At 45.6% G+C, this 27,724-nt stretch overlaps 2 protein-coding genes across 2 annotated transcripts; one reads left to right on the top strand and one right to left on the bottom strand.

Moving 5' to 3' along the window:
* Positions 1-111: 111 nt before the first annotated feature.
* On the bottom strand, positions 112-22,724 carry SHMT1 (serine hydroxymethyltransferase 1). Its single transcript, XM_061599772.1, has 12 exons — positions 22,617-22,724; positions 16,992-17,115; positions 15,026-15,171; positions 13,752-13,867; positions 11,737-11,897; positions 10,854-10,935; positions 8,435-8,647; positions 6,311-6,427; positions 5,926-6,048; positions 3,988-4,104; positions 2,188-2,298; positions 112-845 (listed from the first exon to the last, which is right to left on the bottom strand). Exons 2-12 carry the CDS (start codon positions 17,091-17,093, stop codon positions 673-675), a joined length of 1,461 nt encoding a protein of 486 aa, XP_061455756.1. The 5' UTR covers positions 17,094-17,115; positions 22,617-22,724; the 3' UTR covers positions 112-672.
* Positions 22,725-25,439: 2,715 nt separating this feature from the next.
* On the top strand, positions 25,440-26,518 carry LOC133372085 (chemerin-like receptor 1). The gene has a single exon (XM_061600318.1). The coding sequence runs from the start codon at positions 25,445-25,447 to the stop codon at positions 26,516-26,518; it is 1,074 nt and encodes a 357-aa protein (XP_061456302.1). The 5' UTR covers positions 25,440-25,444.
* The last annotated feature ends 1,206 nt before the right edge of the window (positions 26,519-27,724 follow it).

Here is a 27,724-nt window from a genome sequence, read left to right as displayed (position 1 = left end):
CTTGAAAACAATTCAGCCGCTCCTCTAAAGAAACATCAGCACAATATACCTTTTGTGTTTCCTGCTTAGAAGGGGCCAGCTTCAATGATAAAACTCAAAATCATGCAAAAATTCAGATTCGTTCCTGTTTGGGACCGAATTTAATGTTTATTCAAATGTAAGAGGAGTTTTGAGTTGCTGATTGGCACTGAATCATCCGCTTTTGCCATCTCTCAGCCTCTCGCACTTCAGGACCAGCTTTGGTCAAGGTTAATCCTGTATACTGTACTTTTTACTGCCTTTGGATTTCAATCCGCAGTGATTGTGTGGCAAGTCTCTTCAACACTGACAATGGTATGGTTTTGGGATATCCATTAATACGGTGGTTCATACCACCAATGAAGGGTTTGTAACTTCTTTGGATGTGCCTCTTTCTTTCTGGGGTCTGTACTCATTGCAACATTTAAAAAAGGGGTGGGGGAAGAGGTTGGGTAAAGAGGTTTTAGCCCTGCTGGTAGGAACGGTAAATAAAAGGGGTCACTGGGGGTGCCTTTATCCCTCCTAAATTCAGTTTGATGGAGAGCAGCTTGACCCAACAACCCAAGCTTCAAAGCAGCCAAGAAGATTCGCTACCATTCCAGGTGTGGGTTTCTTTGCGGTTCTTCTGGGGCTGAGCGCAGTCACGGCATTTCCTTATAGAACAGGCAAGCCAGGGAGCGGGAAGGAATCTGCAAAGGCCTCCACCTCCTCCTTGACGGATCTCAGCGATGCTTGGTACTTCTCATCAGACACCAGCTTCTCCTTAAATTCTCTCAGAGTTGCTTTGGGGCTCATATCGCTCTGGACCTGCAAGGTGAGTTCTATGCCTGCATGGGCAAACACAGACATTTCCTCTGTGAAAATGGTTTGCATTTGACTGGGGCTGTTGACTGAATCAAGAACTGTTCAGCGGATGATTACTTCTTATTATTTATATTTATTGCCCACCGTTCACCAATAGGTTCCAGAGCGGGTTACAAAATCTAAACTATAATTATTCAAAAGAATTAAAATACGTTTCAATCACAAGAATAGAGTGGGTTCTGGAAACATGCATCTCGGGAGCCAAAGGCCAGGGTAAAGAGGTGCGTGTTTGGCATTTGCTGAAACCTGGATAGTGAAGATACTGTGGGGAGGGAATTCCACAATTTATGGGCTGCCACAGAGAAAGCCCTCTCCCAGGCCACCATCCCCTGAACTTCTGAGGGTGGAGGAACTACCAAGAAGGCCTCCTCTGCTGATCTTAACACCTGAGAGGGTCTGTAGGGAAGGAGGCAGCCTCCGAGATATTTGGGGCTTAAGTCTTCTAAGGCTTTAAACCCAAATGTGAGCACCTTGAACTGGGTCCAGAAACAAAGTGGCAACCAATGCAACTGTTTTAGAACGGGTCATACAAGTTCTAAAAGGAACCCCAGCCAGTAATCTGGCAGCTACATTTTGGACCAGTGGAAGTTTCCAAGTCTTCAAGGGCAGTCCCATGTAGAGCGCATTGCAATAATCCAATCCAAGTTACCACTGCATAGGAGTACTGTTGCCAAGTCATCTCTGTCCAAAAGGGGTCGTAGCTGGAGAATCAGCCGGAGATGGAAACAGGCACTCCTTATGACTTGGACATACTACTGAAACCTCAGTATAGGGGGTAGCTCAGTGGCAGCATACATGTTTTGCATGCAGAAGGTTCCAGGTTCAATCCCTGATGCCTCCACTTAAAAAGACTGGGAAATATCCCTGAGACACCAAGGAGCCACTGCCAGTTGAAATCTATCGTTCCAGCCAAGATGGCCCAATATGAGTCTAGAGGGTAGCTTCAGGTGTGTCTTAATCCACAGCCTCTGGAGGACACCAAGTTCGGGAAGGGTACTCTAGGCCAGGGCTTGGAAACGTATGGCTCTCCAGCTGTTATTGGACTCCCATCAGCCACAGGGAGCATGGCCAATAATCAGGGAGGACAGAAACTGCTGCAGCAACTTCCAGTCTGCATCAACACTCCCAAGTTGTTTTGCAAATAAGTTGTTTTGCAAATAAGTGAGGGGATGGAACCGGCATTCACCTAAAGTGGAGAGTACTAGAGATGAGAAAGAAAGCAAAGTCCAGACCTCCAAGAACATCAGTGCTTCTATATATGTGCATGGACGCATGCCCACATGCCCCAGACACTTATCTTCCTACCTTTATGAATAAAGTGAGCGACTTTTCGGAAGTCCTCTTCCACGAATCCCCTGGAGGTGAGAGCTGGGGTCCCCAACCTCAGCCCGCTGGGGCGCAAAGCACTCTTGTCCCCTAGGCAGGAGGAAAGGTTTCATGGATTGAATCAGATGAAATCGACAGCTGACCAGTTTTAGAGGTGGCACAGACAAACTGCATTGCCAACTGTTAAATTCTCAGCTTTCCTACCCTGCAGGATCTTTCTATCGCCACGTTATGACTTGTTTATCCATCCTGAATCTGTCTAGAAGTAGGGAGCAGTTGTAGCTCAGTGGAAGAGCCCCCACTTTGCACACAAAGGTGTCTGTATCCCCGACATATCTAGTTAAAGGGGTCTCAGATCCAGGAAAAGTCCCTTCTCTCCCTGGGAGCGCTTGCCTGTCAGAGTGGGCAATACAAGGCTAGACTGATCAGTGGTCTGCCTTGGCAAGAGTCCTTTCATAACCAGTTGAGTGGGAGGATTTGGATTCATGTGAGGTGGGAATGACAGAGCACATGCCTTACATGCAGAAAGGCCCATGTTCCCTGTGAAAAGGAACACTTGCATAAGAAAGAGCCCGCCCTCCCTGAAACCATGCAAAACTGCTGCCTGCCAGTGTAGACAAGCACTGAGATAGACAGATTGACGGTCAGTCTCTGGACAAAGTAGCCTCCCATGCTCTATATCTCTCTGCTCTCAGCCAGGAAAAGATGGCAGCAATTAAAAGTTTTGATAGGACATCCTAACTGTGCTTAGAGGGGTAGGGAGGCCCACAGCCAGCAATTGCCCCTTAGATTTACTTTTTTAAATCCTCATCAGCCTTTGAACAATAAAGGCTTCCTCAAGGCAGCTTACAAAAATTGTACAAGGCAATATATTGGGATAGGGAACCTTTGGGCCTCCAAATATTGCTGAACTACGACTCCCATCAGCCCCTGCCAGCATGGCCAATGGGCAGGAATGATCAGAGTTTAAGTCAGCGGGTCACTTAATAAACTTTGTTGTTCCACAAATCGAAACACACCTTTTAATAACAATTTCCCCTTCAGTTCCAGCATCACAATCAAAACCAGTGCTATATGATCACGGGATGAGTAAGCCAGGCTGCCAAGACTTTAGAGAAAAATTAGTAGACTACAACAGCGCTGTATGACAAAAATTATAGAGCCTGTTTAATAATCGGGCCCTGGGCAAGGTGACCTTCATCTTAGTCATCAGACCAAGGACAGATATTCTCAACTGTTTGTTTTATAATTTAATTTAATTTATTTATGTATGTATTTGATTTATACCCTGTCCTTCCTCCTGGCAGGAGCCGGAGAAAATAGAATTTTCATTCTATTATGCAGTACTCACTTGTGGAGACTGTGATGGATGTATATTTTCTTGTCTATAAAAAATTCAACAAACATTATTATTTTAAAAAAAGATATTCTCAGTTTTTTTGCCACTTTTCTGCAAAGAGTGTGAATGGAGCTCATGGATCACCAGTGATGTACCCAATTCCATCAACTCGCTGTAGCTTTTGTGATCTCCTCTGGGGGAGACCATTTCACGAGAGCAGGACCTGCAGTAAAAGGTCTAGTTTAGGCTTCCCCAACTTGCTGCCCTCCAGGTGTTTTGGACTACAACTCCCAGCAGCCCCAGCTGTGCTGGCTAGGGCTGATGGGAGTTGTAGTCCAAAAACACCAGAGTGCACCAGGCTGTCAAAGGTTGGTCTGGTCAATGAATCGCTCATCCCCTGAACTAAGACAGCAAGTGGAACACAGTCCTGCCACCCTCACCTGGACAGGTGTTCTTGTTGCACGCGATGGAGCAGAGTTCGAGGACTCGTTCGGCTCGCCCTCCATCAGTGCCTCGGTTGCGCAGGTCCACCAGGATCAAGTGGTTGTCAGAGCCACCTGGAAGAAGAGCCAAAGGCCAAGAGTGACTTACTCGTGGCGTCCAGAATTAGAAATGATGGTACGAGGAGAGCAGAGGCAAAGGAGGAGTATGGTGCCCACCAGCAAAGCCTGCACGCTGGAGGGGTGATATTAACTTACATGCTTAAATCAAGGTCCATGCACTGATGGTTATTGTATCCATAATGTAAACAGACCGTGGTTTATCGTTACTAGTAGAAGTATTCATACACTATTTATTTTTCTTAATTTTTGTATCTTTAATAGATTTATTTTATTTCATTATTTCCCTCCTTTCCTTTCATTGTTAAATTTGCAAATACAAAAATTAATCTTTTTAAAAAGCCTGCATACCTCAAGCAAAACGAGCCAGAAAAGAGCTGGCTTCACATTTTAAGTGTCTAAAGACAGCCTTCCCCAACCAGGGACTCTGCAGAGGTTTTGACTGTAATTTTTATCAGCCCCAGCTAGCATAGCCAATCACGCCCTCCATTTCTGAAGTTCAGGCCATGAGTGCCAATTATTTTGCAGCTGATTCTTCTGATCGCCAGAAGACATCAACAGAGAATGGGATTTGCAGAAGTACCCCGCCTCAAAGGGTGGGTGGGTGTAAAACCCTTAATGAGGGTTAAGCATGCTCAGTGGTCACAGAACACTAAATGACTATTATGTGTGTCGGGGGGGAGGGGCAACAGAAAATGAGATGGGAGAGGGAATGGAATGGCCAGAATCCTGAAAAGCAGCATCTCATGCTGCAACATTTTATTGCTGTACTTTTAATATAGGTGTCATGCCTAGCCCTGACCTGGTGCCAGACACTGAGGCTACATCCAGACTATTAAAGCAGTATCACAGTATCATACCACTTTAGACAGTGAAGGCTTTCCCCTAAAGAATCCTGGGGGAAATGGTGTTTGTGAAGGGTGCTGAGAGTTGACCACTCAGGAGACTGCTCTTCCCTTCACAGAGCTACAATTCCCAGAGTGGTTTAACAGTCCCTCTTCCCAGGGAGGTCTGGAAACTGTAGCTCTGTGAAGGCCTCTGTGGGGCCACAGTATATAATGTCTCCCACTTGAGCCTTCCAGTAGCTGGAAAAACACAGGTCTCTGGTTCCTCACTCCTGATTCCCCCCTCCTTGCTGTGCTGTCTGTTGCTTGCTCTGCTATGGACCTTAGACTGACCAAGCCTCTGGATCAGGTTTTGGGTCTAGAAGGTTCCCCATGCTTGACCTTAACTATGCCCCACTTTGAACCCCCCCTCTCTTGGGTAAATGTTTTGCTAAATTACTTTTTACTTTCGGAGACAGATCCTAGCCTGAGGGCATCCATGTAAAATCTTATTTGAGAGCTCAAGTGAGTGATCCAAGTTTTCTAAAAGTGAGGTGGCAAACTTGCAGACTATCCCCAGATCCAGCTGATGAGACACCTTCATCCAGGCCCCTGGAAGCTACACCAAATGTTAATGAAGGTATAGTCAAGATTCACATTCAGAGTCTCACTTGGAAGGAAAAGCAGCACAGCCATCTCTTTGGCTCCCTGGGAAATGAGAAGGCCGCTTTGCCTGAAGGGGACCTTCTAGGCCAGCCTTTCCCAACCTTTGGGTCCTCAGTTCCCATAATACCCATGCTGGCTGGGGCTGATGGGAGTTGTAGTCCAGCAACATCTGGGGACCCAAAGGTTGGGAAAGGCTGTTCTAGGCAGCTCGCAGTCTGCGACAGGGACATGCCAAGAAGTGGCAACTTGGATTGCCTTTCTAGGATCTTGCCCCCAGGAGTGGGCAAGGTGCAGAAAAGGCTACAGCTGTGTCCTGGCTGTTTCTTACCTGTAACAATGTGGTATCCCAAGCTGACGAGGACCTTTGATAAAGCCTTGCAGTTGGCAACAACCTGCCTCTGATAAGCTTTGAATTCCGGAGTCATGGCTTGCTTCAGAGCTACAGCAATTCCTAGCCACAAAATGGAAAAGAAGATCCATGAAGAGCATGCAGGTTTTGGTATGAGCTCGCAGTCCTGCCACACAAAAATGCACTCCTGGTTCCCCAACCCAAATTTCCTTCATCTCAGTAGCCTAATTTAGTAGAGGGAGGGGGGAAGATCCTTGTTCTTGTTGCTCAACCGGGAATCATAATCCTTGCTGATTTACTGCAAATCACTCAGTGGATCCCAATCAACCTTCAGGCGACTCTTATTTTAGAGAGCCTCTCTCACCTGCAATGGCGTGGTTGTGAGGTCCTCCCTGTAGACCAGGAAACACAGCTTGGTTGATGAGGCTTTCAAAGTTGTACAGGTTTTCCTTCCCGGTTTTTGCATCCACGCTGCAGGCACCTGAAGACAACAGAAGAGGTGGGGACTGGATGCTGCTCCTCACAGCCAATCCTTCCCATTGGTTCCAACCTTGCAGACATTTGGAGCCCAAACCCAATCAGCTGCAAGTGAGAGAGTGGAGAGAGATCTAAGCTCAGTGGCAGAGTGCCTGCTTTGCATGTAGAAAGGTCCCAGGTTCAATCCCCAGCATCGCCAGCTAAAAGGGTCACAGGTAGCAGGTTATGGGAGAGTTGCTGCCTGTCAGAGTAGGCAGCACTGGGTGGCGAATCAGAGCAATGGTCCGTCTCGACACAAAGGAAACATCATATAATAAAACAACTTCATATAATAGAACAATGAAACAAAAGTTGCAGGCGACATCCTGAAAGGCCACTGGGGACTAAACCTTCACAGGCGTTCATGCAGCATAGTGTGGTGCAGCGGTTAGAGTGTTGGGACCTGGGAGACCAGGGTTCAACTCCCCATTGGGCCATAAGGCTCACTGGGTGACCTTGTCTCTCAGCCCAACCTACATCACAGGGCTGTGAGGATAAAATCATGAGAGGGAGGACCATGTCTGTATACCTCCTTGAGCTCCTTAGAGGAAAGGTGGGATATAAATGTAATCAATAATAGTGAGGGTGTCCAAATCAGCCGCCTGTCACCGAATTTAGCTTCCGGGGCAGGAAGAATGTGATAGCCATGGGTGGGAAGATGTGCGGGGAGAATTGCCCCTATGTGCTTTCATCCCCATGTAAACTGAGTTTTAAATTGAGACCTTATCCCAGTCTGCATCTATGTTGGAACTGCTTTTTAATATGTTTTTAAACCTTCTTTAAAAAATATGTTTTTACACCTTTTTAAAAGAAATATGTTTTTAAAGGTCTTTTTTTCAAATGTTTTTAAAGATATTTTGTTTTTAATATATTTTAAAGTCTGTTTTTATGATATTTTAAAGTGTTTTTAGTACTTTTGTTTTCCGCCCTAGGCTCCTACTGGGAAGAAGGGAGAGATACAAATTAAATAATAAATAGATAAAATAAAAGTAAATAATACTGTTCCCATTCAAGCAGCTGTTTGGCAGGCTTGGAGAGCATGATTTACATGGGAAAAACAACTCGCCCCAGAAGCCATCTTCCTCCGCATCACAATTGTGGGGGAAAAGAACTGAATGAGTGGCCCCCTCTGTGTTATACATTTAAAGCAGTTAACCTCAGTTAACAAAGTAGATGCGTTCCTGGACATTACTTCTTTAACAGAAACTTTTATTTTTTTATTTATTAGGTTTATAGCCTGCCCTTTCTCCCAGTAGGAGCCCAGGGAGCCATTTGGTACTAGAGTAGGAATAATATGGAAAGAATAGGGATCGGCTCCTACACCTGCTCACAGATGGTGGAGGCAGCTTCAACTGGGACTTTAAAGGGTGTCTACCTGGGTCCCTCCCCCTCTGAATCATATTAGATCCTTCCCTTCCCAGCCCTGGGAAAAAGCAAGAGATCTCTTTAATGCAAAGCGAACACACAGGCGTAACAGTTTCATCCTAGCAAAGCAAAGGCACAGGCTTATTAGTTTATTGAAAGCAAAGCAAAGACACTGGCTAGTCAGTTTCACCTGACAGCAAAGGCACAGGCTTGAAGGTTTATCCATTGCAAGACAAAGACACAGACTCTTCTCTTCACTGATCTACAGTCTGCAGAGTTCCCTGGGAAGAGGGGCTGATTGTTAAACCAGTCTGAGAACTGTAGCTCTGTGAGGGGAATTGGGGTCTCCAAATAACTCTCAGCAGCACCCTTCACAAACTACACTTCCCAGGATTCTTTGGGGGAAGTCATAACTGTTACAGTGGTATCGGAGTGCTTTAGCTGTATAATGTAGATATGGCCTCTGTGTGACAGAGAAGGGATATGAATAGCCCTACCCACCCAGGCTCCGCTCACTGGCATTTGGCACCACATGTGCCCATCAGGGACTCACCCCTTGTCTTAAGGGTATCCTGTTCCTGCATTTGTTCAACACCGCAGCCCTTACCTTTCCGGTAGAAGATCATGCCAGCTCGGCATCCCCGCAATGTCTTGTGAGTTGTGGTCGAGACCACGTCGCAGTGTTCGAAAGGTGATGGCACCACGCCGGCTGCCACTAAGCCGCTGATGTGGGCCATGTCAGCCATCAGGTACGCTCCATTCTCATCTGCGATCTTCTTCATGCGGGCGTAGTCCAGGTTCCGTGAATAGCAACTGACCCCTAGGACAGAAGAGACCAGTTAGAGCGCCAGGACCAGCTGAAGGGGGAAAAAAAAGGTCCACAAGCCAGTGCCTTATTGAAACATATTTTTTCTGCAGGGAAACATAGAGGAAGACCTCCCTCTTCTTGATCCTTTATTTCTTAAATCAATGAAACAGAATCTTAAAAGGCAACATAGGAATAATTACAGTAGCAATAAATTTTTTCTAATGAATAGTTAGGATTTAGAGGTATTTACAGCCATTATTTATGAGCAATATAAGTATCTGTACAGAATGATTAAATCAGGTCAATATTGCAAGTTCCTTAAATGGAAGAATATTATTATTTTTCAATGTTATTAATAAATATCTGTTATTTAATTATTATTACTAATTAATAACTTATCAATAATAATTAAATAATAACCAATACTGATATTAATTTATATACAGCTTAATGTTAAACTAGACTTTATGTGTAGGAATAAGTTGAAACATGGTTATTTTGTATTAATCATAGAACTTACCAGCATTTTTTAAAAAAAATCAGATAAGAAGGAAAAGCAAGGATAAACACAAAACTTGAGATTTAAAGAAAGAAAGAAAAAGAGGAATGGGGGGCATGTGACCCATAGACGAGTGCCTTTGCCTTATTGAAATGCAACTATTTTGTACAGAGGCATCGAGGAAACAACGGTTTAAAAATACCACATAGAAGCATAGAATAGTGGAGTTGGAAGGGGCCTATAAGGCCATCAAGTCCAACCTCCTGCTCAATGCTGGAATCCAGATTAAAGCATACCTAACAGATGGCTGTCCAGCTGCCTCTTGAATGCCTCCAGTGTCGGAGAGCCCACTACCTCTCTAGGTCATTGGTTCCATTGTCGTATGGCTCTAACAGTTAGGAAGTTTTTCCTGATGTCCAGTCGAAATCTGGCTTCCTGCAACTTGAGCCCATTATTCCGTGTCCTGCACTCTGGGACGATTGAGAAGAGATCCTGGCCCTCCTCTGTGTGACAGCCTTTCAAGTACTTGAAGAGTGCTATCATATGTCCCCTCAGTCTTCTCTTCTCAAGACTAAACTTGCCCAGTTGTTTCAGTCTCTCCTCATAGGGCTTGGTTTCCAGTCCCCTGATCATCTTTGTTGCCCTCCTCTGAACCCGTTCCAGTGTGTCTGCATCCTTCTTGAAGCGCGGAGACCAGAACTGGGCGCAGTATTCAAGATGAGGCAGGCATTAAAGACAGGGTTTTCTCAGTGGTGGCTCCTACCTAATAGAATTCTCTTCTAAGAGATATACAGTTAGCATAGAACAGGTTGAGGATTTTTTTTTTAACTTTTCTGTTTCCCTTGGCAGTTAACCATAGGTTTTATTGTGCATCAGCCTTGGTGACAGTGGTGGCTGGTGGTTTCGTGTCAGTAGAATCTGCTCCAGGTTTTTGTCTGAACTTTCAAGGAGCTGTCCAGGGTGCTTCAGCTCTTTGGAAGTTCAGACTAAAACCCAGAGTGGATTCCACTACGCCACTGATATGGAGCCACCAGCCACCACTGCTTGGTGATTGTTGAATGTTATTTCACTGGGTTTGTTTAAGCGCTATCACACGGATGTTTTGCTCGTAGGCTTCCCATGGGTATCTGGTTGGCCATTACAAGAACAAGATGCTGGACTAGATGAGCCACTGGCCTGATCCAGCAGGGCTCTGTTGTGTTCTGAAACCAACTGCTGTATTGCAAACTCAATGGTACGCATTAGTGTTTTGTTGTGGATAAAAACGGTTTGTTTATTTTATTTATTACATTTGTATACCGCCCCATAGCCGAAGCTCTCTGGGCGGTTTACAACATTTTTGTAAGCCACCGGGAGAAGGCTATCCTCTTAGGAATATTTGGAAGAAATAAATTCCATGAGAATCCTGCTGACAAGGAGAAATACACCCTAGCCCTCTAGCAAAAAAATAACAATCGATGGCTCCTAGCCACAATGGCTAGGTTCTACCTCCTCCGTTGGAGGCAGTATGCCTGAGAACACCAATTGCTGGGAATCAAAAGTGAGGAGAGTGCTGTTGCGCTCAGGTCCTGCCTGCAGGTTTCCGACTGTGAAAACAGAAGACTGTACTGGATGGGCCTTTGGCCTGATCCAGCTGAAGCGCTCCGCTTATGTTCAAAGGATCTTTGAGCAGTACTGGCACTTCACGGTGCGGGTCTCTCTCTCTCTCAAACTTCTCACCTGCAATGATCAGCTTTGGGTGGAACAAGCGGGCATTTTCTTCCAATCTATCGTAGTCAATGTAACCAGTTTCAGGGCTGACCTGATGAGAAGAAGTCAGAGAGAAGAACTCAGCTAAAGCAGCTCTTCCAGCTTCTGATGCCGGCAGGGGGCGGGCTCAGAGGAAGAGACTGGCACCGAGACTCTGGCAGGCATCAAAAGGTTGACCTAGGGAGGGTTAAAACCGTTCTTTGCCCTAGCAAAAGCTTCTTCAGCTCAACTCTACAAGAGGCCTCATGATCTCTGCCTCGCATCTCTCATTACACAGCCCCACATGCTGAATCGGCTATTGGTAGTGACAGCCGGTGCCCACTGGGACTGGGAGGGCGGAAGGCAAGGAGCCCAACAGTAGGAGGAGCCAGAGCCAATGGCAGGCCAAGCCGGCTAATGCTAGTTCGGCCTCTCTCCTCCTCCCTGCGGAGTTCTACAAGGGGCAACACTGAGACTAAAGAGGAGGAAGCTGATAGCCAGGCCGAGGGCAAATTAATCTTGGTGGGGCGCTGTCTTGTTCGCCCTAATGGATCAGCCCCCACTGTTTGGCAATGCCACGCTAAGAAAAAGCTGTGGCAAACAGCCCCAGCTCCTGTGTAACCACAGGACTGCATGTTTCAGAGCGACTACACAGATAGCCAGTGTGGACTTCAACTTCGACTTCAAGCCTCAATCATGCCAAAGCCTCCCAGTGAATCAGCCAGCCTGCAAATCAGGTTGCTGCAAGCCCACTTTTGCCCCCAGCGCATACTGTGTTCCTGGAATCCTTTAACGTGCTGTGCTTCAAACTAATTCTGGCAGGTCAGAGCCTCGAACCCGAGCCCAGATCCCCTTACCATGGAATACAGCTCACCTTGTAGGGCATGGACTCAAAGAAGATTGAGGTGGCTGAGATCTTTTTCTTGTCTGTCATGAAGCCGTGTGTCAGGTGACCCCCATCGGGCAAATCCAAGCCCATGATCCTTCCATGGGGCTCTACTAAGGCAGTGTATACCGCAAAGTTTGCAGGAGACCCTGAAAACAGGAAAAAGTAACAATTAAGAGCAGCAGAACCTCAAGCCCAGGGGCCAAACGTGGCACTCTGGGCTTGTCTAACTGGCCCTCAAACTGTCCCCAGGCCACCCCCTCACTGGCCCTGATCCATGCCCTCCTTGAGGGCTTTTGCCTGGCTAGCATGTGTTCTTCAATGAAGGGTTTTTTAAAAATTATCCTTATATCATATTCAAAAAAAATACAAGGTGGATTTAGATTAAACCACAAGGTGGATTTAATCCAGTTACAGCTGAAAACCGCAAGTCTGATACCCTAGAAGGAATACGAGAACAAGAACAACATAAAATGAACAGCAACAATTTGCAGCCACGTATCACCAACCAGAGATAAACCGTGTATTAGATCTTCAGGAGGAGAGAAGTAAACTACTGGTTTGCAAGAGTAAAGGAAAACATCACACAATCCATAAACTCTTGAAGGCTTTGGGCATGGACTAGTCGTTATCCGTATCATTTGCGAATGTTATAAAACTCCACCAGTCTGCTGAGAAAGTATCTCTTTCCTTTCGCCTTGTAGCAATACAAATATTTTGCGTTCCTTTATCTGTCAGAGCAGTTTCCACATACCTTATCGTACCATTTCTGGGCTCCATTCTGTGCCGGGTTTGACCTATAAAGCCTTATACAGCTCAGGACCCCAATAGCTCAAGGACCACCTCTCACTATATGTACGCTCTCCCCAGGGAGGTACAGTAGGGCCCTGCTTCCTGGCGCTTCGCTTCCTGGCGTTCTGCTAATGTGGCGGCTTTCATTCCCCGTTTTAAAGCCAATTTTGCATTTTCACGTCCTTTTTGCGCGACGCACCCCATTATACTCAATGGGGTTCCGCTTTACAGCAGGGGTCTGGAACGGAACCTGCCATATAAGCAAGGCCCGCTTGTACGGCTGGCACCATCATTATCTATCTTTAGGCGCCAAGCTAAAGCTTTTCTCTTCTCCCAGGCATTCCTAACTTTGGCAGGTTTTTGGAGGGCTTCTGTAGTGTAGCCTTCCTAAGAAGGGTTACTACACTGCTTTATGTACCGTTATACGTTTTCCTGTTTTCATTTTAGCTGTAAGAGCCTGTGCTGTTAGGAGGAGATTCCCACCCAGTTTATTTATTTTTATTTATTTTATTACATTTTTAGACCGCCCTATAGCAATAAGCTCCCAGGGCGGTGCACAGCATAATAAAACAGGTTAAAATACAAAAACACAATAAAACATAATTAAAAATTTTCAATTTTTATAGTGTATTATAGTTCTTGAACTAAAACAGTGCCTCTTGTTTGCCTGCATGAAGAAGGGTGGAGAAGGGTTTGCGCAGAAACCGCCAACATTTGTACAGCTGGAATGTAGCCTACTGTGAAAAAGTAAGCATCGTACCTGTTAACTCCAGCTAGTTTTGCCTCTGGCCACGCCTACTTCTGCCCCTGGCTTTCATGCAGCCCCTGGAAGGTTGCCCAGAAGGTAATGTGGCCCTCAGGACGGTGGTGTCCATTGTGATTGGTAGGGCGGAAGGCAGGGAGCCCCACACAGTAGGTGGAGCCAGAGCCAATGATTGGCAGAGCCAGCTAATTCTAGTTTTGTCCCCATCCTCTTGCCCGCTGAGTTCTACAAAGGAGGAGGAGGAAGCTGACGCCCAGGGCCAGTCCTGGCCTGGTTGTAAGAAAACAGCCATGGGGGGAGGGTGGTTCTGCTTACAGACAGACTGAGATTGGTGGGGCAATGCCCCAGTTGCCCTAACGGACCAGCCTCCACTGCCTTGGGCTGAAAAAAAGGTCCCCACCCCTGACTTAGAGACTGTTTTTTGCAAACAGGAATCAAACAGGAATACCTGAGTAGGGTTGGACATTGACTCCCCACTTCTGTGGGTCCAGCCCATAAGCCTCCAGTGCTCTTTTCTGGCACAGTCTCTCCAGCTCATCCACAAACTCTGTCCCGCCGTAGTATCTAAAGAGGAGAATAAAATTTCAAACGCACCACTCCTTTTTAATAACTACAACAGTGGCTTATCGTCTTTATTCTTGCTAGATGTATGCCACGTGATCAGTGCAGTCATGTAGTGGCCACTCCTTGCTGGGCTTTACCACTCCAAACTGAAAGAAGGAGCGGGAGGAGAAATCACATTTAAATATTTCCCCATCACATAAAAGATTCCTGCAAGTAAGAAACTACCATATTGTGTCAAGGGAAGAGTTCAAGCCTAGACTTCTCTCAGACCCATTCATATTCTCTGTGCTATAAGGAATTCCTTTTTGTATGAGACAGCATCCCCCTGCAATTTAAAATGGTACAGTCTTGCCATGCGATTCCAATGATTGCAGGAACATAGAAAGCTGCCTTATATTGAGTTAGACCATTGGTCCATCTAGCTTAGTATTGTCTACACTGACTGGCAGCAGCTCTCCAGAGCTTCAGACTGGGGACATTCCCAGTCCTATCTGGAAATGTTGGGGATTGAACCTGGGGCCTTCTGCATGCAAAGCAGCTGCTCTGCCACCGAGCTGCGGCTCTTCCCCAGATTGCGCAGCGTGACTCTTTGTTTGCAGAAGAACGTATGTTTCAGGTGCGTACAAGGGTGGCATATAGTTTGGCTGAGCTGGGATGATTCTTAACCAGTTTCTCCATGCTTGATGTCAAACCCTCCATACCATCCACTGGCCTGCATGAGCAGCATTCAGGAAGGAACGCTCCAGTTTCACAGGATACCCAGCCAATCTGATGCATCACAAGCTTATACCCAGTCACTGTGCTGATACATTTGGAATGCCCCTCCAAACTCAGTCTGCTGTAAACCTGCCTTCTTAATTGCAACCAATTGGGGGTTTGTGTGTGTGTGTGTGTCTGCCTGTCACTGAGTCTGGCTCCAGCTTCTGTTGGTCTCTCTGCTCTCCGCCCTGTCGGTCCCAACGGGGACCAGCCACCACTGGGATGGACATAATTTGGGGCACTGTGGGGTGGATCTCGGAGCTGTCCAAACCATCTCAACCCGTCACTGGGAGCCCTTGTCAATATCCTTCACGTCCATCAACGGAACGCAAGGTAAGTTTGCTTGGTACACGCAAAGGATCTCAGCCATGCCCGGATTTCAAGTCCCCTGATCTCCACCTTTGTCCTGGGTATCCCTCCGAATATTTATTGTTCATGCAGGAGCCAAGGGCCTCCAGAACAGCTCGGCTGGCGAAGTTCTCAGATGCAATCAGTTCCAAGCCGAGCTGCTGCCGCTGTTTTTCCTTCCTGATGATGTTGAAGACCTTTGCGTGAGGAGGAAACAAGAGACAGGGAGAGAGGAAGCTGCCTCACACTTGAGTCGGAACATTGGGCCACCTCGCTCACTCGTCTGCACTGACTGGCAGCCACTCTCCAGTATTTTAGACGGGTTTTTTCCCAACCCTGCCTGGAGGTGTTGGGGATTGAACCTATAGTCTTTGGCATGCATTGCAGATGCTCTGCCGTTGAGCCTTTCCCAAATAAATCCCACCGAGTTCATTGAGGCTAGTAAGTGTGCATAGGACTGTATGCTAAAACATTTCTAACTGGGTGACTTTCAATCTCTCACGCTTAGTATATAAGCCTAAGCACTGTATTTTGGGGGACTACTTTATTTTATTTATTTAACAATATTTATATGCTGCTTGATTTTTTTTAAAAAAAACCTCTCTAAGCAGTTTACAGGAAATATTAAAAATATTAATAAAATAGTTACAAATAAGGAATGAAAAAACATTTAAAAGACAACTAAAATCAGCAATAAACTAAAGAGATTAAAACACATCAACGTCTACGTGTCTGGATAGGCTTGCCTGAACAGAAATGTTTTAAACAGGCACCAAAAAGAATACAGCGGAGCCTGCCTGATGTCAACAGGCAGGGAGCTCCGAAGTGTAGGTCAGTTGTGGGGAATCTTTGGCCCTCCAGATGTTGCTGAGCTACAACTCTCATCATCCCTGGCCATTGGCCATGCTTGCTGGGGCTGATGGGAGTTATAGTTCAGCAACGTCTGGAGGGCCAAAGGTTCCCCACACCTGGTGTAGGTGCTGCCGCATTAAAAGAATGATTTCTCAGAAGTGTGTAACGAGCATTACGCGGCACTTGTAACAGTGCCTGTTCGGTGGATGGAAGTGGTCAAAGCACCAATGGCATCAAGCAGTCCCGCAAGTTAACTGGTCCCAAACTGTTACAGGCTTTACTGTGTATAACACCTCGAACTTGTCTTGGTAACAAATCAGCAACCAGTGCAGATCTCTGAGCAGAGGTGTTATAGGCTGACAGGCTCTTACTCCTGTCAGCAGTCTGGCTGCAACATTTTGCACTAACGTCAGTTTCTGGGTCAAGTGCAAGGGAAGCCCCACAAGGAGTACACTGCAGCAATCCACACCTGAAGTCACCAATGCCTGAACTACTGTGGTCAATCTTTCCTGGTCCAGGAATGGTTGTAGCTGTTGTACCAAGTGCAGTTGATAATAGGCACTCCCAAGTAAGCATGCATAGCGATTGCAGAAGTCTCAGTCACTATGCCACACCAGCTCTTGTGCATGTAGCTCTCACTGATCTTTAGTCCCTATAGAACAGGTGTGGGGAACCTTTGGCCCTCCAGATGTTGCTGAACTGCAAGCACAACATGGCCATTGGGCATGCTTGCTGGGGCTGATGAGAGTTGTAGTTCAGCAACATAAGAAGGTCAAAGATTCCCTGTATCCACTGTAGACCAGGGATTGGGAGTTTGTGGTCCTCCAGATGTTGCTGGACTACAACTCCCATCATCCCTGACCACTGTCTATCCTGGTGGGAGATGATGGGAGTTGGAGTCCAGCAACATCTGGAGGACCACAGGCTGCCTATTTCTGATGCAGAAAGCGGAAAAGTGAGAAAATTGAGAAGGTGAAGTCAGCACCAAGCATAATTTTCACAGTGAACGTCACTGCACCCAAAAGATCAATGACCTGCTGCCCTCTGGTTGCTCAAAACTGTTGACGGCAAATGGCAACAGCCTTGTCCTTCACTTTCTTCCGCCAGGATCAATACAACCTACTCCTAGTTGGCGTCACCGTCCAAACAAGGAGCCCTCTCTTACCTCTGGGTCATTGGTGTCCAGTGGCTCCACCACCATCTTGTTATGAGAGGCCCAGACCTCCTTAGTTATGGGGTCTCCATCTCCTTTGGGGTGGCTGGCCATGGCAGGTTAGGTTTGGAGCAGCCTGAAAGGAAAGAACCAAGAGAATATTTGCAGGAGGACATGCAGGGTGGATTCCAAGACTTTAAAAAACAAAATTAAAACAGAGAAGAAGTATGCTATCAAGCCCTCCAAGGAGGTTTACACTCGTAAAATAAATATAGATGAACACAAGCCACCCTGGGCTCCTTTATGGAGGAAGGGCAGGGTATACATTTCGGAATAAATAAATTAAACAACAGGGACCTTTAAAATTAGAGCTATAAAAATGAGGAACCTTTTTAAGCCTGAGGGCCACAATCCCTTGTGGAGAGCCTTCTGGGGGCTGCATGGATGGGCGGGGCACAGGCAAAAGTAAGTGGAGCAACACATGAGATCCTTATCTTTGAACAGCAGACTACATTCTAGGCATGCAAAAGTCAGAGGTTTCTCTGTATACATGCATCTCGCCATCCCTCATCCAGGAAGCAAGAGGCGTTTAGTAGCACTGGATATAAACCAATATAACCTGCCCCCTACTTCTGTGAGAGGACAGCAATCTTTTGTAGATGGGGATCACCAGAGAAGGAAGGCTTTAATTTATCTTCTCCTCCCCCCCTTCCCAGTCCAAATCACTTTCCCAGTGTGGAAACAGCCCTCTTTCCCACCCGCTAACTGAAGGCTGATCAGCCGGGCAGTGAAGGAAAGAAGAGGCTGGCAGGCCACACAGAGAGTGGCCGAGGGCCATATGTGTCCCACAGGCTGTGGGGATGCCCGCATGTGCTTTAGAGAAAGTCAATCTCCCTAAAGGTACGGGGTGTTTTTGGTGGTGGCGCCACATTGTGGAAAATCCACACAATGTATTAGAACAAGGGTCTATCTCACCCAGCATCCCAGTTCACACAGTGGCCAGCCAGTGGGAAGCCCACAACCAGAGCATGAAAGCAACTGTGGAATTCAGCGGCATCCAGCTTCTGAGCCTGCAAGATCTGAAGCTTGTCTGGAAGTAGGGTGGGGTGAGCAGGGCTCTTCTCCCAGGTGTCTGATTCAAGGGTGCACCAAAATCATGATGAATATTATACACATGATTTACAAAAAGTAAAACTTATTAATGTGTTAGAAGAGATTATTTGATTTGGCACTAAAAACCCAGAGAGATTTAAATTGTGCAGAGGTTTCAGCAGAAATCAAAAGCTTTAAGCACCAGGTGTTGTCAACTATCCCAGGTCCAGAGTCAGCAACAAATTAAGACCTCCTGAAAAGAATCCATGAAGAACAGAGTCTTATCCGCACCTGGAAATGTACTCGTTTATCATTTTATTACAAACATTAACTTTTTTACATCATAAAATACAGGGTTGGCTTATGGGTGCATTTCATGCTGCTTGCCCCAGGCCCCAAGATACCAGCCCTGTTCTGAAGTATGCCAACTATCCATCTGCAGCACGACTGACTAGCCTGCCCAAGGCAACAGGAGACGACGTCTCCCATCTGCTGACCTCCGTCTGGCCGGCAGTGTGACTTGCTGGCAGAACTGCAGTCTTAATAGGCACAAAATACATCACAAACAAAGCTCAGTCTGTATGAAGAAGGGTGGGGGGAAAACCAACCATTCCGAGTTATTCGTTAACTCCTCAAGGATAGCACAATGGCCATGCAGAGCTAATTGGGCAACTGCACGAGGTTTGCAATTGTCAAATAGCTAAAGTCCATTTTGAAATATTACCCAACATTCAAGAACGCCCTGGGTATCAGAGAGGCAGGGCTTTACAGGCATTTCCCACCCCAAAAACGCCTCTGTCTAGGAAACAAGGCACTTGTAATGGTCGCATGAGACCATCACACATGTGGTTTTTTATCATTATCCTTGCTTTATCCTTTTGAAACCCTCTCCCAAGCCAGAGCACACAGCTAGCAAGATTAATAAACTGAGAAACTCATAGTTTATCCACTAAGATTTCTTTCGTCCATAGTTTAAATTAATCTACCAATTATTTGCTTAAGGGGAAAAACAAAATGTTCTAAAAGAGGAACCATACTCTTTGTTTTTCGATGATGGAAACATGCAAGAGAGAAAAGGTGGAGAATATTTCTTTCAAAATAATGCCTGCCACCTGAGCTTTGTATAAGTTTTGTATTAATTATAATCTTTTTGATCTGCTGCCTGATTAATTGGAGGGGCATCCCCCCTTTTTTTGCCTCATCTGCACCATACATTTAAAATAGTATCCCCTCCCCCCCAAAAAAAATATATCCTGGGAGGGAACTAGTTTATTAAGGAAGCTGGGAGATGTTAGGAGATCCCTACTCCCCACACAGAGCTACAATTGCCAGAGTGGTTTAACAGTCAATCCCTCTCTCCATGGAACTCTGGGAATTGTAGTTCCGTAAGGGGAAAAGGGGGTCTCCTAACAACTCTCAGCAGCACCCTTAACAAACTACACTTCCCAGGATTCTTTGGGGGAAAGCCATGACTGTTTAAAGTGATATGATACTGCTTTAAAAGTATAGTGCAGGTGGGCCCTTAATGTTAATTCAATTACTCTAGCCAGCTTATTTATCCACAGATCTCTGGGTAGGTAACAATAAAACTCCATGAAACTGAAACAATGAGACACATAAAACACAATAAAAATGTGATCAAAAGAACAATTAGAACAACCTCAAATTACAGTGGCACACTATTGCTGAAAGGCCTGGGTGAACAGCAAGTTCACCTAAAACCTGTAATCTAAAAGCCAGCTGCATAGGCACCAACCAGATTTCAAGGGGGATGGAGTTCCAAAGGTTGGGATGCCTTAGCAGAAAAGACCTGCCCTTATGTCCAAGCCAGATGCACAGATGTGAAAGATTAAAGACCCTGCCACCCCCCAAAAATCTCCAGTTTTACTCCCTGGTAGGAACATACAGGAAAAGACTCTCCCTCGATTGTAAGTCATTCAGTGCTTTGTATGTCATTTCCAAAACTTTAAATTTAGCCTGGTAACATATTAGCAGCCAAGAGCACATCTTTAAGAACCAGAATAACATGGCTCCGGTTTGTGCCCCCCCCCAAAAAAAGATAGACCACTGCATTTTGCACTAGCTGCAGTCTCCCAGTCATCTTCAGGTAGCTCCATAGAGAGCACTTAAGGATATCAGAGCATGGATCATTGTGGCCACAGACTATCCCTGCCAAAGGACAGACATAGCTGGCAAACAAGCCAGTGCTGAGGAAAAGCACTCAGTTTGCCAATTAAACTTTGTAGACTTTGAATAAAGGGGTTAACAGCAGCTTGACTACCTGCTCACTATTGGCACTAAAAATGGGCCTGTTGGAGTACTGCAGGAAGACTAGGGGGTTGTATCCGACTAAGTTTTATTCAGAGTAGACCCACTGAAATTAATGAAACATCAGACAGCCCTAGGAATGCAGTCCTATATCTGCTTATCTGGGAGTAAGCTGTGAACTTACTTTTGAGTAACTTACATCTGAATCAAGATGCTTAGGGTTGCACCTTTTTGATGGCTGGCATGTTTATTATTGGCATTATATCCCACTCCCCTTTATCCTCACAACAATCCTGCAAGGTAGATCACCTAACGTTTTAAGGCCCTAGGAGAAAGAAAGGCTCTTCTAATAGAGACATGCTGTCAAGTATAACAAGGACAAGGATATCTGTGGCCCTTCAGATGTTATTTATTTATTTATTTATTTAGTTTAATTTATATACCGCCCTAAGCCCGAAGGCTCTCTGGGCGGTGTACAAAAAGATAAAAACAAGCACAACATATAAATACAATAAATGCAATAAATAATAATAATAAAAAAAAAAATAACGAACCAAACAACATCCAAAATACGGAAATGCTGTTTAAAATACACTTTAAAATGCCTGGGAGTATAAAAAGGTTTTCACCTGGCGCCGAAAAGATAGTAGCGTCGGCGCCAGGTGCACCTCATCAGGGAGACTGTTCCACAGTTTGGGGGCCACTACTGAAAAGGCCCTGGTTCTAGTCATCACCCTCCGAGCCTCTCGATGGGATGGTACTCGGAGGAGGGCCTTAGACGTTGAGCGTAGTGTACGGGTAGGTTCATATTGGGAGAGGCGTTCCACCAGGTATTGCGGTCCCATGCCGTCTATGGCTTTATAGGTCAAAACCAGCACTTTGAATCTAGCCCGGAAACAAATAGGAAGCCAGTGCAGACGGGCCAGAACAGGTGTTATATGAGCAGACCTTCTGGTCCGCGTCAACAATCTGGCCGCTGCATTCTGGACTAGCTGTAGTTTCCGAACAGTCTTCAAGGGCAGCCCCACGTAGAGCGCGTTGCAGTAGTCCAATCTAGAAGTTACCAGAGCATGAACGACTGAAGCGAGGTCGTCACTGTCCAGATAGGGACGTAGCTGGGCTACCAATCGAAGATGGTAAAAAGCATTCCGTGCCACCGAGGCCACCTGGGCCTCAAGAGACAGGGAAGGATCGAAAAGAACTCCCAAGCTACGAACCTGTTCCTTCTAGGGGAGTGTAACCCCATCAAGAACAGGATGAACATCCACCATCTGAGCAGAGAAGGCACTCACCAACAGCGTCTCAGTCTTGTCTGGATTGAGCTTCAGTCTGTTAGCTCCCATCCAGTCCATTATCGCGGTCAGGCAACGGTTTAGCACGTTAACAGCCTCACCTGAGGACGATAAAAAGGAGAAATAGAGCTGCGTGTCATCAGCGTACTGATGACAACGCAGCCCAAAACTCCTGATGACCGCACCCAACGGCTTCATGTAGATGTTGAAAAGCATGGGGGACAGTACCGATCCCTGCGGGACTCCACAATGGAGAGTCCAGGGCATCGAGCAATGTTCCCCAAGCACTACCTTCTGGTGGCGACCCACCAAGTAGGAGCGGAGCCACTGCCAAGCAGTACCCCCAACTCCCAACTCCATGAGTCTTCCCAGAAGGATACCATGGTCAATGGTATCAAAAGCAGCTGAGAGATCAAGGAGAATCAACAGAGTCACACTCCCCCTGTCCCTCTCCCGACAAAGGTCATCGTACAGATGTTGGTAGATTACACCTCCCAGACCACTTGCCATGCTGGCTGGGCCTGATGGAGCCCAACAACTTATGCAAGGCCACAGATTCTCCATCCTTGCAGCACAAGATCTATGAACTCCAACCTGCTTATGTTCGACCTGGCTTAAACAACCACCTTCAGATCTCGGCTGCAAAAGGAAGATGCATGCACTCGTTTATCTACAGCTGACTAAACCCCCAGCTCTCTGAAACAGCAAAAACTTTCTGTACTCCCCTCGTCCTCACAAATTAGGGATGACACCTTGTGTCTTTCCTGGCACAGTTCATCTTAAAGAGCCGTGGGCCAGGTTGCAAATGCCACAGCTGTAGTTTTTCCGGGGGAGGAGGAACGTCAGGCCTCACCTGTTGATTTTCTGCCTGTTGTGAAGCTATTCACACAGGGGTGAAAAACAAGTGGGCAACCCTGGTCCAAGCCAGCACTAACCTAGTAAAGGGTAGCAGAGTTTGAGAAGAAAAAAAAGCCCCTATACTTACTAGATTCCACAATCCTACGCCACGTGCTAGAAAGTCTCTGCAAAGAGAAATCTCCCCTCGAGTCCTAGACTTAAATCCTCAAGGCCCAGCGCGCTCTAAGGAATGGAACATTCAGCACTTTCGAGTCGCAGCCAATCCGCGCGCTCCGTCTATGAGTCTACCGTCGGACGTCACATCCAATCAGGAGAAAGTAACCCGGGCCTCCCTACTTTGCCTCACACACTATTGGCTGAGAGTGTTCGGGCTCTCTTTTTCTTTCACTGATTGCGAAAGCAAAGACCCTTTGGCCAAAGCAGCGAATGGGAGGAGTCTGCAAAGGATGATACTTAAAACCGCGTTATTAGGGTTGCCACATTTTACTGACATTTTTGGCTCCTCAGAGTACCTCTGAGTACATGCAGAGTTTTTTTTACAGATTTATTTCTTTTTTTTAAGTACCTAGGGAGGAAATGTTTCCGATCATATTGAGATTTTTTTAAGGCTTATTCATTATTTATTTACTGATAGGCTGTTTTTTCACCCACCAAAAGGGCCATATATTAAAATACAAACAGAGAACAACAATTGGAACAAAATAACAAGTTTAAATAAAAATCAAACACCTAAAGGTTGAGCACCACAAGAAACAGAATCAAACCAGGCAGCAAGAGATGACCATCCTTGATTTGAACATGTTGCAGACTGCTTTTTTACTTCCCTGAAGAATACCATATTTTTCTCTCCTTTCCAGCAAAGAGAGAAAAACGCTAAATGCTGCTATATCACCTGGTGACAGTTAAAAAAAGCAAACTCTAAGCCTTCTTGTAGGAGTATCAGCAGAACACATTGACAAATTGGGGGGGGGGCACTTCACATGCAATTTCCTCCCTGAAAGCAGTTCAGTGCAGGAAACAACATAGAACATGCATGTAACTGTCATATGGGACAATCATAAATGTACTTTTTAAAATAAAAACTCTGTCTCCACAGCTAGTGCACACAGCTAGCAAGATTTGTCAAAAGCAAGGATACAATATAATCCTGGGTCTAAATCTGGGTTCAGGGATATTTTATTTATTTGTTACATTTATATCCCACCTTTCTTTCACCATGCAACCCAAAGCGGCTTACATTCCCAGGTGGTTTCCCATCCAGGCACTGACCAGACCTGCTTAGCTTCAGCACAGGTGGTAGCCTCACGTGCCTTCAGACCATAGCCTGGGATTTTAAATTTGATTCATCTGGAGCAGGAGTGGGGAACCGCAGGCTGGGAGGGGTGTCCTCCAGACATCTTTATCTGGCCCTTTGGACTTCCCCAGGCTACACCTCCATCTCAGCCACACACCACACCAGAAGTTCCCAGAATTCTTGGTGGTGATGGTGGTGGTGGGTGCATTAAATGTGCTTTAAATATCTGGTGTGGATGTGGCCTAAATCCTGCTCTTGGGTAAACATGCATATAATTGGGACCGTGTGTAGGCAAAGTTTTCCCATCACCTTATATCCATGCCCCAAACAACTTTACTTACTTTGTGGTAACCTAAAGACTAATAGATTTGTTCCAGATTTGCACAGGATTCCTAAACATGCTTAATTGGTATTATGAGACAGACCCAATGAGCCCAACGGGAATAACTTCTGAATAAACATGCTTGTGATTATATGGTTAGAATGCATTCCAAAACACACTTGCTAGAGATTAAGCCCTCCTGAGCTCAAACAACATCAGTACCACAAGTAACAAGATAAGGTGCAAAGTACAAATTAATCTCCATCTAGTCCAGCATCCTGTTCTCACAGTGGACAATCAGACGTCCCAATGGGAAGCCCACAAACAGGACCTCAGCACAACATCACTGTTCGCACCAGTGATTTCCAGCAACTGGTATTCAGAGGTATACTGCCTCCAACAGTGGAGGGAGGACACAGCCGTGATGGTTAAGTAGCCATTGATACCCTCCATGAATTTGTCCAATTCTCTTTTAAAGCCATCGATGTTGGTGTCCATAATAAAAACTACAGCATCTTAAATAATAGGCCCAAGGGTTAAATTCCACTAATAACACATAGGGGAAGAAGAGGTTGGAATAAATTAGATTCCTGAAATTCCCCTAAACTCAGACATGTGGAAAGAAGAAGGAAAAGCTTCAGGGCCAAGGTGATTCACTGCTGGGAAGAACACTCTCTTGAAGTCTTTTTGACAAAATGTGTTAGAACAGCACTATAGATTGCTCCAAGAATTGGAACCAGCAAAGACATATTTTGGAAGAGGCAAAAAGAAAGTGTGAGTCTTTCTCCCTCCCTGTCTTAGCCAGTAGTGGAATTTTGTCAGAAATTTTATATATTTTTGTTAGCACCTAGGTAGAGAGATGAAGGGGAAAGATATGGACCTGGGGGACTGGGTCAACTGGTGTAGTGAATGGGTGTAATGGTGATTTATCAATTTTATTTAGCCATAATGAAGTAGTCTCAAAAGTATTATACCAGAATAACAACATTAGTATATAAATCTAAATGATCAAGGAGCAGAAATATAACACAACAGCTTGAAAAGATGTGCAGCAATAATTCACACTATAAAAATATATTGCAGCAAATATCCAAATTTTTCAATTTTTTAAAAAATTGTTTAAGGCTTGCCAAGACAACAGTTAGCTCAGTTCAGCTAATCTCCTTGTTTTATTGGCTAAAAGAAATTCCAGTTTAAACTGGATTGGCCAGTACTGACAGTCTTCCAATAACTAGCATAGCTATCCTTACATTTTCTTCCCTGAACTGCTTTTTCTCAAGTGTTTACAATATTTGGATGATGTTTTATAAGATTTCAGGAGCTGCACTCTTTGCTGGGAATGGAGAACAGCTCTTCATCAGCCTTCCTGGCTAATTTGACCTTGTGGCAGGAAAACACCACTTCTTCACACACAGATAGCTACCTGGGCCTTCAAAAATGTATGCACCTCCTGTCCATAGTGATCTACAGTGTTGCATGTCTCTTGGGGGTGACTGGGAATGGCATTGTCATCTGGATTACGGGCTTCAAGATGAAGAAGACGGTGAACATTGTCTGGTTTCTCAACCTGGCCATTGCTGATTTCGTCTTCACATTTTTCCTGCCCTTGAGCATCGCCTACACGGCTCTGGGCTTCCATTGGCCCTTTGGGAAACTTCTGTGCAAGCTGAACAGCACCATTGCTTTCCTCAACATGTTTGCCAGTGTCTTCCTCTTGACGATTATCAGCATGGATCGGTGTGCTTTGGTGGTCTACCCTGTGTGGTCCAGAAACTACCGGACCACAAAGCTGGCTTATGGCATCGCTCTGGTTGCATGGGTCATAGCTTTCATCATCAGTTCTCCATATCTCATTTTTCGAGACACTGCGACTAACTCCAGGAACGTCACCAGCTGCTACAATAACTTTGCTCTGTCCAATAATTATGATGCCGAGGAGATGCGAAGGCTTTGGAGGACAAGGCACAGAGCTATGATAGTATCCAGATTCCTGTTTGGTTTCCTCTTTCCCTTCACCGTCATCCTGGTCTGTTACAGCATCGTGGCATTCAGGATGAAAAGGAGGCGTCTAACCAAGTCCACCAAGCCTTTCAGGATCATCATTGCTGTCACAGTGTCGTTTTTCCTCTGCTATTTTCCATACCATGTTTTCTCCTTGCTAGAGATGTCCAAGACTTCTGCAAATCATGAACTCAAGATGGCTTTGTACTTAGGGATCCCCTTGGCTTCCAGTCTGGCTTTCTTCAACAGTTGCATCAACCCCATCCTCTATGTGTTTGTAGGGCAGAAGAAGTTCCGTCAGTCAGTAATCTTGGCTTTTGAGGGGGCTTTTGGAGAGGACTTTATCCTGTCTTTATCCAGCAAGAGAAAATCAAGATCCATCTCTCAGGCAGAGATTCAGATCACTTCATAGTCACTAGCTGATAGTGGTGCTGAATTACCCACCGAAGGTCATTGTTCAGTTAGTCCTCATTTATGTTTTACATGTGCATCCATTCAAATAATCTCACTGGGTTGTTCTTGATTTCAGTTGGCTTGCAAGAGGGAAACCACAGCTTGACCTTCACAATGGAGGGCTTGCTGCCCTTTGCCAAATGTTATCAGCACAAAATGCTTGACCGCCATCAAGTGGTTACTCCACATATGACTGCTCTGAATGATGTTTTGTAGGGGCGCTTCCAGACTGTTTTGAAAGTGGGATTCCAGTGCATACCGGCAAATTCAGATTGCACAATTCAAGTAGATTTGATGCTCAAACCTGCTTCCCCCCAAAATCAACCTTTTTGCAGTAAGGAATGTGATGGAGATAATGCACTGAAAAATTTGGGTTATTAATTATGTGACATGCCATCATATAACAACCCCATAAACAAATCATATAAATGTTCAATAAACAGCCAATATTGTACAACCTCCCTGCAAACCTTTTTTTCTAATGGACTAACACATTGGCCTATGATTCATTATTATTATTATCATTATTATGATTATTATTAGCTTTCTACAGCTTATCCAGGTGGTTTCAATTAGTTGATGGATCTCCCAACTGCAGGGAGAAAGGCAGCAGCCCAGTGGTAGAGGCGAGGTCCCAGGTTCAATCCTAGCATCTTCAAGTAGGGCTAGGAATGTCCTGTGCCTCAAACCCCGGACAGCTGCTGCCAGTCAGTGTAGACAATACTGAGCCAGATGGACCAATGGTCTGACTCAGTGTACAGCAGATTCCTATGTTCCTAAAAGCAGCTCCAGATAAATTATTTCCCCTGCTTTCCTTGTGCAACTCAACTTTCAAGGTCTTTTAAACTTTAACATATGACTTTGAAAGGGGTGTGGAGTGAGTGGGAGGCCTTTCACAAAGCTCTGGGCAATTTGTCCTGCACAACTGTTTGCAGTTGTTGAGAAATGCATTAAATTCTGCTGATTGGGAAAGTTGGCATGAGCCTGAAGATGAGTTTGTTGGTGGGGGGTAGTTCCTTGAGATTGGCCAATGAGAGCGTAGTTTAGTAGCTTATGGAAAGGAGGGCCATAGACTGTGGTCACTAGTGTTCACTGGGACTGGTAGAGCAGAAGGCCAATGATAGGTGGAGCGAGAGCCAATGACAGGAGGAGTCAACTAATTCCA

The sequence above is a fragment of the Rhineura floridana genome, chromosome 17 (assembly GCF_030035675.1).
Source record: "Rhineura floridana isolate rRhiFlo1 chromosome 17, rRhiFlo1.hap2, whole genome shotgun sequence".
Taxonomy (NCBI): Eukaryota; Metazoa; Chordata; class Lepidosauria; order Squamata; family Rhineuridae; genus Rhineura; species Rhineura floridana.
Note: the sequence above shows the minus strand (reverse complement) of the source record. Positions and strands in the feature narration are given on the sequence as shown.